Raw genomic sequence first — 16,523 nt, 5'->3', positions numbered from 1 at the left:
GAGTTGTAGAATTACCACTGGCTGTCCCATCAGTCACCAGTTATTTCCCAATGATTGGTATCAGTATACAGACAAACAATAGGCATTTAGATTTCCACCAAGTCACAGAAACACACTTGTGCACTGTAGTCTTCTTTAATAAAACACTAATTATTCACAACACTGTTAATAGGGTAATGTCTTCACAGCTTGACTCCACACTTCCAATATAAAGTCAGCACATTACCAGTGTACAATTCCTTAGTCTTCTCACTTTACATTAATCACAACAATTTCACAATACTTACAAAACAATTGTCTTCAGTTGTTCTACTAGGCTTATTCTTTACACTATGAACAGAGGCTATCAGCTAACTGCCCCTAGGCAGACATTGCCCAATTATATACGCCTCTTCAGACGCTTCTCGAACATCCTAGAATCACCCAGACACATCTGGGAGATTCTAGAATGTTCTACTCTGATCGAGGCTTACAATAATAAGTAAATCAGAACAAAACTAATGCAAAACATTCTGGAATATTCTTATATAATTAATACATCACTATACACAAAAATTTCACTAGAATTGCCAAAATAACTGCTGCTTGGGATAGAAAACAATCAAAACACCAAGTTTACAAAATTATAATGCAAAATTACGTCTCGGCATACTATACTAAAATTAAGAAAAAATGGATGTAATAGTATAACACACAATAATGTGAAAGATGAGAATAATGATAAGGACCCAATCATAAGATTACAGTAAGATTCCCCTCCCTATTTGCAGTACAGTACAGTACTTTCAACTTTCTCACTTTGCTAGTTCACCATAGCAATTCATTACTCAACCTAATTCAGCCTTCAATGCAACTAATATATGGTAATGGTATCATTCACACATCAAGAAATTTGGACAAATCATGAGGAAATAATTCACCCGACAAGTCACATTGTTCTCACTCTTATTAATTTTGATGTTTGGCTTCATCCATACACACACTTTACAGCCATGGTTACACTCCATACACGAAATGAACTCAGCCCAATCACTCTTTAAACCATTAGCTAACTGCTATGAGTACCTATGTATTAAGTCCTCCTTAAAAGCCTTTGTCAGTACAGTAATATCCTGGATAGCTCTACCCCATACAGTCATGTTTTGTTATAGTGCTCTTGCTTCCATCTTGCAGCTCTAGTTTTACTTAATGTCAACACACCCATTGTATGTTACCACTCCATTCCCCTCTCCTCTCTAATCACCTCAACTTTCTGCTTTCTCACTCCATATTTCAAAATGTTATGTCACGTAATGTTGAAGAGATACAACGTTGCTCATTTATATTTACACTCAATTTTGTGGGTACAGATTATCTGTTCAATAGCGTCTGGCAGTGTTGCAGCCAGTATCACAAAAGAAACTGATAGATGCATCACTTCCTCACCACTTAACACAATCTCCCTCGCCACCACCCCCCCATCATCACCACTACCTCTATTAACACCACCACCTAAATCATAATTTCAGTGATGCAGAGTTGGATTAGCTTCTGCCACAGCAGCTCTGTATGATATCCATTGCCTCTTTCCCACCCACTGCATCTCACTCATTCTAATATGACTGTCATTCATGACACAATATTGTACAGTACTATACATTGTTTACTTGCTATTCATTAATTAGTACAGATATGTTACTGTAATAATCTGTGTTTATTAATACTGTACTTGTACCCTTCACATTCAATACTGTATATATCCCACAGGTAAAAAATATCATCAGGAATGCATTTCCATATATGCAACGGTATAATGACCCTGTAGAGAGCTGTTTCGGATAGAGCTCCATTTTCCAGGAATGTATCCTGATCACAAATTGGGGTATTACTACTGTAATCAAATCTCTCATGTTTCCCGTAAACAACCAAAAGCCTACACTTGCACACAAATACAATTTTTTTATCACTCTATGGATATTTGTAGTCATTAACATTGACTACAAGACAAGCTTGCATAGATTTCTTTGCATAAACAGGAATTCTATACTAACCCCTTCACTACGAGGGTGCCACTTAATATTTGGGCTAACGGCAGAAAATTTTATTCAGATCAGAGGGGGGCCCGTACACAAGGGGTTAAACACAAATCAAAGAATTATCTTTACATTATCTCACCTGCAATATAGTGAAGGGTGGAGCTTCCACTGCAACTGGTTGAGTACCCATGTCTGATCCTACATCTGATTCAATGATGTCCTGCTGTGAATCTGCTTGATATAGACTAGCAGACCATATGTCATTGATCACATTCACAGCCATTTTAGTATTGATAGTGGGATCAGTTAGGTTTAAACCACGCGAGTTGCTGCTGCTGTTACATTGCGAGTTATCCTGAGGTGTTGGGTTAGCACCTGAAGAGAGGGAAAAAAGCTTTAACAACAAATACAGTAAACCCTCGATAACTCGGAATTTCATATAACTCGACACAGACATGGACTCGGAATGTATTATAGTATAACTCAGGAAATGCTGATATATAAAATTACCTGGGAAAATAATGGCATATCTGGCCACCTGCATCACCTACCATACCTCTGTGTCACCTACCACTCATCTGTGTCACCGACTATGATGCTTTATTCTTTGCCTGCAGTGTTACTTTTTTACATTTATTAATTACATGTACACATATATGGGTCGATAATTTTTTATTGTTGTATTTTTGTAGGAAGGGGAAAGTGCCTCAATAAGTCAGAATTGGGGATAACTCAGCAAGGCCAGAGCCCCATATGTTATCAAGGGTTTACTTCCAAATCACCATGTACCTACAACATGCCTGATCTACCCCAAGTACACAACCTTTTTAAGTTTTCATAAATAGTATAGCAAAATACAAGGAGTGACAGATCACCGATATAAACAAACATATTAGTTAATAAGAACACTTCTTAACAGTGCAAAATACAACTACAACTAATATGAAAATGGTGAACTTAATTAACCAAGCATGATATTATTACAACCAAAGTGACATTACCCATCTCCGATCATGTCTTCCTTTCCCTCTTCCTGACATACTTTAACATATGCTTCACTCTCCCTGTAACACACTGAACAACATTCAGCATTAAACCTTTATTCAAAACCTATTGAACATGTGGATTAAAACAAGGAAGACAAGGAAGCATGTGGATCAAGTGTTATGGTAACTCACTCCAAAAAGTATCTTTACAAATTAGTGAGAGATAATATGACAACAGACAAAGGATTTTGACAACTCTACAGAGACAACAAGAGTCAAGCTGTTTATCTTTAAATTCACCGGACCCATCTATAAAGATACCTTTTGGAGCAAGTGTACAGGTCTTACAACCACAAAATAATAAGATTCAATTTCAATATAACTGACCGTGAGTCGTTGGAGTTTGGTCTCGGATAACAGATGCCTCATTACTACTCAAACAGGCTGTAGCGGGCTGACACTGAAGTAAGTTACTAGTACTGCTCTCATCCAGAAACTAAGATAAATAAGTATCTGTAGTTAATAACAATACTAAAAAGAATGAAAAAGTTCTTTTAATATGAAAAGAAAAAATATAGAATTTTTGTAACATTAAAATAAGAGAAATTTATGAATTACTGACATACTGATTTCCTCAAAAGTTTTCCATAATAATTGCAAGGTTAGTAAGAAATACTGTACTACTGTAAAACTAAAGTGAAATCCATTGCAGGTACTCACATTTGAAACATTAACAGATGCATTCACTGATTTATTAATTGCAATCCAGCTGTCTTGGTATAAGCTGCGACTCATACTCTGTAGAAAACAGAATAAACATTATCAGAATAACTGCCTCTAATAAAACTCAAATATCTTATTGTACCACAAGTCCGAAGAATCAATGCTAATACAACATTTAAATTGTAGAAAAATCTCCAAGCCCTTCACCTTTCCAAGAATAACCAATTCCTTCCATAAATGTATGCATGACTCGTTTACTTCACACACTTATGAAGAGATGAAATTTGGGTTAATCTCAGCTACTCTTCACACAATATCGTTATCTTTGGAATATTAACCAACATTTTTTTCTCATATTTATTGTAATTAAAACTCACCTGAGGTGCTTGTATTTGGAAATATGGGATCCACATCCTAGAGAAGCCATTTTGATGAATTTTAGATGGAGAACTCACCATTATGTGTGGTATTTGTCTCACCTATGAAAGATTCATTTCATAAGCAATTTACATTATACCTGTATATAAAACATAAACTTGCCTGAATAATTCACCAAACCTGCAGTAACAAATCAAAATTTAGCTGGCTAAAATACAAATAAATCAATGCTTCAGAATATTAAGATGAATTACAGAAAAGAATTTTGAGGAATAAGCGAATGCACTTACGTATTTGCTGGAGATAGTAACACTAAACTACTATGCATACCATCGGACAGACTAAAATGAAATCACTTTACATTTACGACAAAACATAAATATTTGGAAAGCAGTGGAGAAAGTAGTACAGAAAACTACCTGAATTAAACTAACTGAAGCAAAGATATAGACGGGTGTGGACATGCATCCATAGATCATTTGACTAACCTGCTGCGCTTGCTCCTGTTTTTGCTGATTTAGTCGATCTTGCAATAACTGTTGAATCAGTTCTTCTTGTTTCTTTAACATATCTTGCATCTTTTCCAATTCCTCTGAAAAATTAGGTTACTATACTGTAATAAATGTTTACCATAACTCCGTGTCACACAGGAATATTTGCAAGTTATTTTCCTCGAACGTAGAATTTAAATTTGACAAACAGACGGAAAAGCACACCCTTTATGCCCCTTGCAAATGATGGTGGAATAAAGTACAGCACAGTATACTTGAAATAGAAATAAAGAAATCTCAGTTAAATCCATTCGTTTTTACGTTGAGTGAAACACTTTCCTATCACCTCAACACTTCATAATTAAGGCCCATTAATTTGGTTCATAAATGACACTCATGTTTCCATTCACTTCTCCTGTCATACAAATTTCCTTCAATGTCTGCAACCCCTTTTTATCCTCTGGCATACACCAAGAGTAAACAGGTACTGTATCACAAAAACTTAGCAAAATAGTTACCAAATCAAACCATCTTTCAATTGGTCTACCTTTCATTCTTCCTATTTTCATTAACCCCTTGAGTCTAAGGGAAGTACCTGAAACAGTACACCCTCTTACACCAAACGTCAAGTCAGAGGGAAGTACCTAGTACGTCCTTTAATCAACATGACAGTAGGAAAAGTTGGTAAGGTCAAATTGCTCTGATATGGCACTAGTCTTATTATTAAGGCTTAGTCACATTTTTTTCCCTTGTGTTGAGGTGGGTATTATTGGCCTAACTGTGTTTATCTTTTTTCTTTTCATTTCCAAGTGGCCAACCTGCTCTGTTTACTTGTTTGATAAGAAACTGACCACCACATGGTGGGCAATGAGCTGTTACGTGAGTGATGGGAGCATGCATTCACACACATCCCTCCCTCTGATAGCTTGTTTGGTAACCATATTGGCCTTTCTAAGCGAAGAGGAAAAGATTCCATTTGTTGATTATCTACCTGTTCATCGGTGGCAATTAAGCCCTTTCTGGTGATTAAATTTAAGAAAATGTGAATATGCACTTGAAGAATGAAAACAAACATGGAATACAAAATTAATCATTTATGATCATGCACAGCTCCACAGTTATCCATCTTCAAATCAATTAAAGTATTCACTGTTGTGTGCCTGTCAGCTGAGAAAGACGAGCCTTGTACAGTCACTTGACCCTAATATAGAGTACCATATATACACATCACTCCATATGACTTCAGCTTATGTTTATGATTTTAATAAAAAATTTACTCACATGTAGTATGGCAGTTATTAACATCTTAATCTGAAAAAACTTTTTGACATTTTTACGAAATGAAAATAACGAAGCTTTCTTGAGTCAACAGGTCTTTGATCCTCATTATGCTATGGGTACACCATTACATATTCTTTTTTTAATATAAATGTCCCTAACCAACAGTATACCATACTAAAAAGACTGTAGTCATTTATTAGGAAATACATTTTCAGTTGGCGCTCTTGGTTTTCTAATTTCACAGATGCAAAAGAAAGACAAACAAGTGACTTGTTGGAAATGGACATTTCAGTTACTGCTCTCCAATTTTAATGATATCTTTTAATAATAACCCAGATTCAAACTCATGATTTTTCCTGAGGGTGATACATGATAGTCAATAATGTTAATGAAATGTAGTACAGTGTTGTCCATAGTTCATGTGCATCACTTACACAACCTACCATCACCCATCCCATACACATTATAACTATGTAAATAGTTTCTTACCATTCTTTTTTTTTTCCTCCTTCTCCTTTTTGAAGTACTGTGCAGCTTTCAGCTCCTCAAAGCTGAACTCCTCATTTCCACAATAAACCTATTTGAAAAATTCAAACACACAAATGAATAAACCAAATACACCAATAATCAAACACCTTAAAAATTACAACAGACAACAAAGATGTATATAAAGCCTTCAAACAACAGTACAGTACTATAGTTCTACACTGAATACCGGTACCACTTAACGTAATAATCCATCAACAAACTCGGGTCGGAGAGAAACAAACAAATGGAGAAGTGAAAACCAACATACAGTAGTACTCCCTGCACACACACAGGAGTCTTAAAACTGTGGTACAACTACTGTATCATTAAAACAATTTTTCTTTCATTTCCCTTCTTGTTAAACTGACTAATTCATGCATACATCTCCCAGTTGCAGACTCAGCCATAAAATGGGACTTCAGAATCTATTTATTATTTCCTCTGAATCATTTACTGGAATTCACTTTAGAACAATTCTTTGTATCATTTAGTGACTATACTTTCAGCTTTAGTTATTTTCCAGATGTGAAAAGTTTTACTTTGCTAATTTCCTAATAGTGTATGCACATTTTCTTGACCCACAATATTTGATCTAAGAGACCCATGATACATCCTATTTAACATACCGACTGTATACAGTAGTATTCCAAATTTCTAACTGATCTATGTAGGTTCAAAACTATAGATCCTATTCAAAATCTAATATTCTGAAAGCCATAAAAGAGATTCCAATACAGCTATTATGGCACTAGCATGTCTCTTTGGTAGCTGAAGCATAGTTTGGTATGCAAATTGGCACCATATTTCTTAATAAAAAGCCAATATCATCATGGTTCTAATTTACGGTATTGATAAAATGGATAAATAGCACAATAGCTTAGATGACTGAATGCCTATTCATATCCAGTTTGATTATAACAAGAGCTGTTTAGGTTTACCCATGCAAATAATAAAATATATAAGAAGTAACAATTTTCCATATTACCTTATGTTTACAGTACTGTGGCTGGACCTTTGGGTTAAATGGCTCTGCAATAAACATTTCAACATGCCAGTCTTTATAATCCTTACATGTAGCGAGAACATTACTAGTTTGTGGGAGTTTTGACGGGGTTGCTGTAGGTAGTGATATATTCTCATCCGCGTGAACTGAAATAAAAGGTAAACATTTCTCAAGCAATTGCTTATACAGTACTGTATATAAAGAATTTGTTTGTCTTATATATATATATATATATATATATATATATATATATATATATATATATATATATATATATATATATATATATATATATATATATATATATATATATATATATATATATATATATATATATATATATATATATATATATATATATATATATATACACACACACACACACACACACAGTGACCCCTCGGTTAACGAACTCAATCCGTTCCAGAAGGTCGTTCATTAACCGAAAAGTTCGTTAACCGAAACCATTGTTTCAATGGGTTTTTGGGTAATTGGTTCCAGCTCACCGAAAATTTCTTAAATTCAACAAAAATGGTAGAAAAGTTCACTTACTTTGAGGTGTGTATGTAGAAGGCTCCTGGATGATGATGATGATGGGATTTAGAATGGGGGTGGAGGAGAAGGAAGAAGAGAAGGCATTGGGGTGGAAGAGAAGTCACCCCATGGCGCCATTTCACCCATAAAATTTTAGCTCTCTAAGATTATTTTCTTTAAATCAACACTGCACTGCATTATATATTGTCAATATGTAAAATATATTTCAAAATGACCAATAATTTGCTTGGAAACACAGAAAAAAAGCGTTTAGTTGAAGAGAGTCTCAAGCCAGATGTTACCTCCAGTGAAAACAGAGAGAGACTAACGCCTGTTTGCTGTGTTAAGAGGCTGGATGCAGCGCATTAAACTAGTCACTTTACCTTCAATTATGTTCAATAATTGTTAAAATGACTAAAAAATTGAATATTAAACTTTTAAAATTATTGAATAGTATAAACTTCTTGATATTTATTAAAATAGTAAGGAATTTAAGCCCTAGAACCGATTAATATATTGGCGGACTGATACTAAAGCTGGTTGCCCGGTCAGTGCAAGCGAAAACATGTTGAGGTCGGTTCGTAAGAAATTCGTTAACCGAATTGAAGATCCTTATGGAAGGCAGTTCGTTAACTGAAATTTCGTTAACCGAGGCGTTCGTTAAACGAGGGGTCACTGTATGTATGTATATATATATGTATATATATATATATATATATATATATATATATATATATATATATATATATATATATATATATATATATATATATATATATATATATATATATATATATATATATATGTAAGTAAATCACTGTAGGGCAAAAAAGAAATATTGGCACAAGTAAATGTCAAAAGTCACTTGCTTGGGACAAATAAATGTTCCACATAACCTACTCAGTCTGCTGAAGAAGGAGCAGACATCATCAATGCTATGTAGTCTCTTAATTAAACTAAGGTTTTTTCCAATGAAGTATGTCATCCAATGTCATTACGTATAATACTGCACTGTACTGTACATACTAAATCCATAAATTACAAATAGAATTGTGAGTAAAAAAGATAAAATATTAATCACTGAACTGTACCAGAAAATGCAGGTTTCTGATATAAGCCGAGGTCGTCCACAGACACAACATTACATGTTTTCTGAGGAACCTTTTTTTTTGTCCATTGTCCTGGATTTTTTACATTTTCTTGGTTCACAGCAGCACCAACTGGAAGTGAGCCTCCTCTGCTTTCACCTGCGCTAACTCGTGAATGATCATCAGATGAGCCAGTGTCCTGTATGAGTACGACAATGTCATTTGTTCATTAAATTTTAGAAAATTAATAATTCAAGTTTATGATAAGTAAAAGTTATTGATAAAATATGGAGACTACATTTCTAATTCCTAATGCCATTAAGGTAAAGTGACACCAGACACACTTTGAGAAAGAAGCCAATCAACAATCAAAATACAATTAAACTGGTATAAACACAATGTCTCATAAGAAATACTGCACCTAAGAAAAATTTGCACTTCTTACTGCTTACACGGAATATCGAAAATGAAGGACCACCGGCATTCTTTTTTGTCTCCTCTTGAGAAACTCGTCCGGCGGGCCCAACCACAGATGATCCTACTCGCTCATTAGGAACACGATTACCATGACCCTTGGATTTAAGGGAATTGAGAACTGTTCGTTGTGGTTCTGAATAATTCGATTCTTGCTCAACTATTCTTCCCTCCATGGTTGATCTAGTTACTCTCATCTGGAATTTTCTAAAAATACCAACAAACAACATCAACAAATTTAATAGTCAAAGAATAAGAAATGTCTAACATTTTTTTTAAAACGATTTTCAATATTCCCAGTTTTGTTCAAACCCCAGAATGCGACGCCTAGCTTTTAACCTAGGTATGTTAATGCCGAGCAATAACTCGCCAGGCCAACATACAGGCAATTAAAACATCTAATAATTACTTTAATAATTAATATTAGGAGGACATGTTGCTACCTGGCATTTAATTGTAATTCTCGAAACCCCCCTCACCCCCCATCATACGCACTGCCACCGTCATCTCTTGCCTTAGAGCGAGCAGTAAACAAAAGTCAACTCTCAGAGGGGTGGAGATGGGTGGGTTATCAGTGTCGCATTCTGGGTTATATCATAAAAACTGTTTAAAAAAAAAAACTGCTTTTTTATATTTATTTACAGGGATTAGCCCACCCGGGCACAGGTCACTGACCCACATCAGGGCCTGGGGGGGGGAAATAATAATAATAATAATAATAATAATAATAACAACAACAACAATAATAATAATAATATAATAATAATAATAACAACAACAATAATAATAATATAATAATAATAATAACCATAAATGCAAAAAAAATAAAATAAAAATAACCAAGAATGAGAAACGATATACATTATGTATGTTGTGTTGTCCAAGTAAGAGAAACAATTGAGACCCTGCAATTGTGTGTAAATGAGGCAAAAAGTCAGATCAGCAATCTGGGACTTGGTCACAATTTTGTGATGCCATATAGCAGCAGGGTCTACCATAGACAATACATTATGTTTCCAATATCTTCCCAGGTGGTAGTACCTCCCTGTTTGATAGCTGCCTACTACTTTTCCTGCTATAACAAAGGATGGCTGGACTCAAGACCACCACTCTATTCCGCCAGCTATAAAATCATTATTTTAGCTGCCTTATCTTATGTGTTATGTAATGGTGTCCCCTCTCATGACATCAGCTAAGCATGTCCATCTTACTTATCCAAATGCTTAGTACATCATTCCTAGCTTCACACATCACAATACTGTATCACATCAAAATCTATGAAAGAAAACTGATTATATGCAACTAAAATACTATTCAATTTACACACTCAGATGATGAATTTTTTTTGCCAATATCATTCTTGCATCTTAGTATACTCTCAGAGAATATGGGTACAACCCCATTAATGTTGTAACAAAGAATACAGTATAAGAAAATGTATTAAAAGGACTTTGTTGTGGACCACACATCAGAGCACATCTACAGCTGCTACATTGGTCTCGACTCTCTTTCTAACATTATAATAGGAAAGGGCTGGGAAAAATATAACATCCTTTACTCACTGTACCTCTTAGCTAACAAAAGCAACTGAGGATTTATATGCCAACTTATTTCTCACATACTGTACAACTAGTATTTTGTATATGGTTTTAGGAATTGGAATCTTGAATGTTATTTTTAATGATTAATTATCCATTCCATGTACAGTTCACTTTAAACACTGAATCTTACATATCACACCAAGCAATTTAAACATATCTGGTTAGTACATGGATGAGTGACTGGGAACACCAGATGCCATTGATATAAAAACCCTTCTGGAAATAAGCATCTAATGATTTTGTCAGCTTTCCTTTGTCAAATTTGCTAGATACCAATTAGTAATGTATTATTACTGTTGCCATATCCCATTGTCTATATTCTCAAATTCCCACATTTATTTTTGTGCTTCAACTGAAGACAAGAGAAGATGCCTACAGTAGTTATGGCAGAGATGCAATGCAACTTCAATGGCATATTTTTTTAGCAATAGCTTAAATGAACCATTTGTTTGCTTGAATAGAGGCAAAGAAATTCTGAATCATGAAACCCTGTTCTCTTTTAATATATTGATCTGGGAGGTTCCAAATCTGACTGCTGTTCTGACCTCAGAATTACCTTCAACCCTTTACAGATACTGAGAACTTATTTACTTGTGTGCTTCTTGAAGAACATCTGCTGGCTCTGCTCTAATCTGCATACCATTCTGATATATAATATCAGCTCGCTTGTAATTTCCTGCCTTCTCCATCTCCCAGGACCAGTTTATGTAGAAATCAGTAAGAAGTGTGCATATACCTTTGGCTTCTAAAGTCTGATAAACTTCAACAGGACGTGCACACAGATCAGCCTGCAAAAGTGAGATAATCGAAGCACTGCCAACAAGATAAACAATTCAAAGATTTGAGGAAACATTCTAGACAAAATGAGCACAAGCAAATAGGGGTCAGGAATGGGTGGAAACTGAAGGAAATTTGGAATACAGAGTAGTTCGAGTGGTGTAGTATTTCTATTATTTGATATTATTATTATTATTATTATCATCATCAATATTTTTTTTTAAAGAAAATACAGTGTAAATATGCAGCCACAAGAAAATTTGAAGGTGAAACAAAATGAATGGTACGGTATTACAGTGGTCCCTCGGTTAACGAATTACCTTCCATAAGAATATTCAATTCGGTTTACGAAATTCTTACGAAAATGTTTTGACATGCTTTGGCTTGCTCACCAGCTGGAAGATTAGTCCACCAATACATAAATCGGTTCTAGGGCTTACATTCGTTAAAATTGGAGTAAATATCAAAAAGGTTGTACTATTCAATAATTTTCCAAGTTTTATATTAAATTTTTTAGTCATTTTAACACTTATTTAACATCATTGCAGTACAGGGAACTAGTTTTTGGTGCGCCAATCAGCCACTTCACTCACCCACCAAGGCCTCAGTTGGTGTCTCTGTTCAATGGAGGAAACATCTTGCTTGTGGGTCTCTTGAACACAGAGTATTTTTACATTTTTACAGTACAATTATTGGTCATTCTGAAATTTATTTAACAAACTGACAATATATAGTGCAGTGCAGTGTTGAATTACACCAAGTGAACTTAAAATTTTATGGGTGAAATGACGGCATCAAGCATGGGGTGATTTCTCTTTCACCCCCACTTCCTTCTCTTCTCCCTTCTCCTCCACCCCCACTTCAAATTCCCATCATCATCATCATCAACCAGGAGCCTTCTACATACACACGTCAAAGTAAGTGTGCTTTACTGCATTTTTTTTACTTTGTATGTAATTTTCGGTGAGCTGGAACCAATTACCCAAAATCCCATTGAAACAATGTTTTCGGTTAACGAACGACCTTCTGGAACAAATTGTGTTCGTTAACCGAGGGACCACTGTATAAGATGATGACATTGTTTATTAACGGAAGAACACAGAAAGACCAGGAAGGATTAAAGGATGATTAGAAGGGAAGAAAAAGAAAAATTAGATACTTTGGTCATATAATTATGGATGAGTTATTATTGAGAAAAATGTAGCAAAAACAAAGAGAAACATAATGAGAGAAAAGGAAGTGAAAGAGGGATAAAAAAAGAAGCACAATTTAACGGTGGGGATATGAGAGAGAGAGGAAGGCCAAGGAGATGGAAGAATAGGGCAAAGGATGCACCATAAGTGAGCGGGAGAGACGACCAGGAAGCAGCAGTGTCCATGAATGACGACAAGTAGTTTGTGAGGAAGTTCTTATTGGGTACCAGGAAACAAGAATTTCATCAGCAGAACGGAGTCAGGAGAAGTAATTGTAAATCTGATTAATACAAAAAACACTAATGACTGTCAAAGGTCTCGCCCTGAATAAGTAATACAGTACACTAATATTAATAATCTATTGATACAGGAATACAATCACACACACACAAAATACTGTGCACAGAAATGTAAACGTACTGCTTTAAGAAATTGTAAGCCATACTCACATATTTCAACCAAATATCCAAGAAACGTGGATCATTTTTGTACTTCTCATTTGTTTCAGCATTGCCATAAACAGATGAAAGACATTTCTCTATTAGTTTCTTTATATTTCCATCTTTGCCTCCCTTTGGATAACTCTGCTCAACCCAGAGTATGTAGCGATACCACACGTCCAGAGGATCATCCCCTGAATAGGTCCGCAGTTCTTCTTCAAACACACTGAAATAAAATTAGTCTTTAGTAAAAAAGAAACTGACTAGATACTGTAGTATATTTTTTTACAATATAATTAACATAATTTGAAATAAATGTATAACAAATACACTTTACACAAAATGACTTTCAATCCCCTCCTATTTAGCATAAGTCCTGTATGATATAATCAGCTCCAGATATGGAGGTATTCATCATCAGACAATGGAACAAACAGATTTAATAAAATTTCCATATTGGCAGTAAATAACACTCATACAAAATATATCTTTAAGAACACATATGGTAAATAAATACAGTACCTATACTACAGTACAATCATAATACTGAATACAAATACAGTAGCATACTCACTGCATGGTAGCATTCAGTTTCTGTGTGGCACTCTCATTAAGAACAACTGAGAGGACAGCAGCCTTCCTCCCATGCTTCAAAGGCTGAATATTCTCCTTACTTAACTCCCAGCGATTTGCCGATTCATCCCCAACATCCATTTTGCCAAGTCACATCCACTTCTGCAATATACAGTACAGTACATACAGTGGGTCTCATTCACCTGACCTGATGCTATGTATAATCACCCATTATATATAGACTCCTCGCAGTTTTTGTAAACTCATTTGCCTCTGAATATACCGTATGTTGCAGCGTATAAGTCGACCCTATTATTTTCAGGTTAAAAGTTTGAATTAGGCCTATTCTTGGCGTATAAGTCGACTGCAGAACTTCCTTTGAACATCCGACATCACGTCCTTCGATAGTCATGTATCACAGTCAGGTTATTCGGTGCATGGTTCATGTGTAGGAGTCCCCTTGTATTCCTTGAGCCATTGGGTCTGATCTTGGGTATATATTTATTGATCAAATGGTTCACTTTACTAGCTATGATATTCAGCATAGTGTCTGAGTTCTTATACCTTAGTAAGTCAGGCCAGTGGATACCCCTCATCCCGTCGTAATTTCCCTTGTAACATTTGCGATTCCATGACAAAAACCCAGTGGACAAAATCCCAGCGGACAAAATCCCAGCCTCTTATCCCAAAAGTGGACAAAAACCCAGTCTCAAATAAGATTAATTAATAAGATTAGGTGTAAAGACCATTCGCCTGTTATCATATTAATAATATGATATTATATTATATTGTATTAAGGTATCGTATACAATTTTCATGTGTGGCAAAAAAAAAACACGACAAAATAATAACACCTATGATCTAACCTAACCTAACCTTGTCAACTTGTGTTCTGATCGCCAATCCTCATCTAAAAGTGTAGAGGAGTTCCTACAGGGTGTTGGAGCATGCATTCGTTTCAAGTGATTATTCATAATTATGTTTACATAATGGAGCATAATTTTGTGAGCATGAAATAAATTTATATATCGAATATTGTTTATTGTATCAATTTGACTTTAAATTTTTTTTCGAATTTTTTTTTTAAATATGACTCTTTTATTTATAAGACTGGGATTTTGTCCACTTTTGGGATAAGAGGCTGGGATTTTGTCCGCTGGGATTTTGTCCACTGGGATTTTGTCCTGTAACCAACATTTGCACCTTGGCCTGTCTAGACTCCTCCATGTCTATATTTATGACTATTTTAAATGTTTACATCGCCCAGTTTATAAATTGAAACTGCCAAATCTATTAGCCTGAAATCTGTAAATTGCAATAAAGTTATTCTAAACCACACAGTGTGGGTACAATTAATCTTGGGTACGACTTATCTCATCAGTTGGGTAGATTTATATAACATTTCCCTTTTCCATTTTTAATTTCTTTCTATTCATATTTTTTCGCCTGCCAGGCCGTTGTGGGTCAGTGACCCGTGGCCGAGTGGACTAATCCCCGTAAAAAAAAAAATACAAATCTACCGAATTGGTGAAATGATAATGATAAAAAGTAAGTTGGTTTAACCTGAAACAGTCAAAGACTACTGTTAAAAGTTTACTTCTACTGGGATCCTCATGCAGGGATTGAGTGGCTAAATAAAATAAAATAAATATTACAGAACATAAAAATGTATGAGTGAATGTGTCACACCACATAGCACATACTGTACATTAACCATACATCACATTAGTGTCTGGATTTCAACAAAAATCCTATGTGACGATAACTTTTCTTCTCTTAGGTCAAAAGCACGATTTATGGTAGAGTTCAAACGATTCATTTACTATCAATTCTAATAAAAACCTTTAACATTTACAACAACAGTCAACTGTATAACATCAAGTAATAAACATTGGAGTGGGTGTCATGACCGGACGCCACTATCTTCACTCTCAACACCTCTTAAACTATCACCAATTACATTAATAATATAACCTCTGATATAAAAATAATTCAGAGTACATCTTGGGATACTTAGCTAAGCATATACTCACAAGTCCAAGAGACAACGGAAGTTTAAGTGTTAAAGAGACAGACTCATACACCGTGTTAACAGATTCAAACTTTGTGCGGTTCTGAGAGGCGTGCGCACCTCATCCACCACATACCACTGCTTCTTCACAAACTATTACATTAATAACTAAATACTGTATCATAAATTTTTTATATACAAAATTCAGAATAATATTTATATCTCACAAAGTAAAATACCAATATATACATATCCATGGTATCAAACTGACTAACGTGTAATAAAACATTGCTAATACTTAATATTATTCGTAAAAAAATTATATAAATAATTATTAAAAATTATAGTTTGATTTCTCGCATAATTATAAGACTGGATATATAGTTGAGTAAGAAGATGTTATATTTGAGTTAATGATGAACGAGTG

At 34.8% G+C, this 16,523-nt stretch overlaps 1 protein-coding gene across 2 annotated transcripts in view; it reads right to left on the bottom strand.

Annotated features, from left to right (window-relative positions):
* LOC121878405 (probable inactive serine/threonine-protein kinase bub1) overlaps positions 1–16,204 on the bottom strand; it is a 40,267-nt gene extending 24,063 nt beyond the window's left edge. The window contains exons 1-13 of one of the 2 annotated variants that reach the window (XM_042384624.1): positions 16,119–16,204; positions 14,087–14,247; positions 13,522–13,738; positions 11,694–11,890; positions 9,480–9,708; positions 9,031–9,226; positions 7,388–7,551; positions 6,364–6,451; positions 4,591–4,694; positions 4,102–4,203; positions 3,722–3,799; positions 3,389–3,497; positions 2,155–2,390 (exon numbers count right to left, since the gene is read on the bottom strand). In XM_042384624.1, the coding sequence (XP_042240558.1) occupies positions 2,155–2,390; positions 3,389–3,497; positions 3,722–3,799; positions 4,102–4,203; positions 4,591–4,694; positions 6,364–6,451; positions 7,388–7,551; positions 9,031–9,226; positions 9,480–9,708; positions 11,694–11,890; positions 13,522–13,738; positions 14,087–14,226 (1,860 nt within the window). In that variant the 5' untranslated portion in view covers positions 14,227–14,247; positions 16,119–16,204. The remainder of the gene's footprint in view (positions 1–2,154; positions 2,391–3,388; positions 3,498–3,721; positions 3,800–4,101; positions 4,204–4,590; positions 4,695–6,363; positions 6,452–7,387; positions 7,552–9,030; positions 9,227–9,479; positions 9,709–11,693; positions 11,891–13,521; positions 13,739–14,086; positions 14,248–16,118) is intronic. The other variant, XM_042384625.1, reaches the window with a different exon arrangement.
* Between the last annotated feature and the right edge of the window lie 319 nt (positions 16,205–16,523).

This window comes from Homarus americanus, unplaced genomic scaffold, assembly GCF_018991925.1.
Source record: "Homarus americanus isolate GMGI-L3 unplaced genomic scaffold, GMGI_Hamer_2.0 scaffold41027, whole genome shotgun sequence".
Taxonomy (NCBI): Eukaryota; Metazoa; Arthropoda; class Malacostraca; order Decapoda; family Nephropidae; genus Homarus; species Homarus americanus.
The sequence above is the reverse complement of the archived record's forward strand: the minus strand, read 5'-3'. Positions and strand labels throughout refer to the sequence as shown.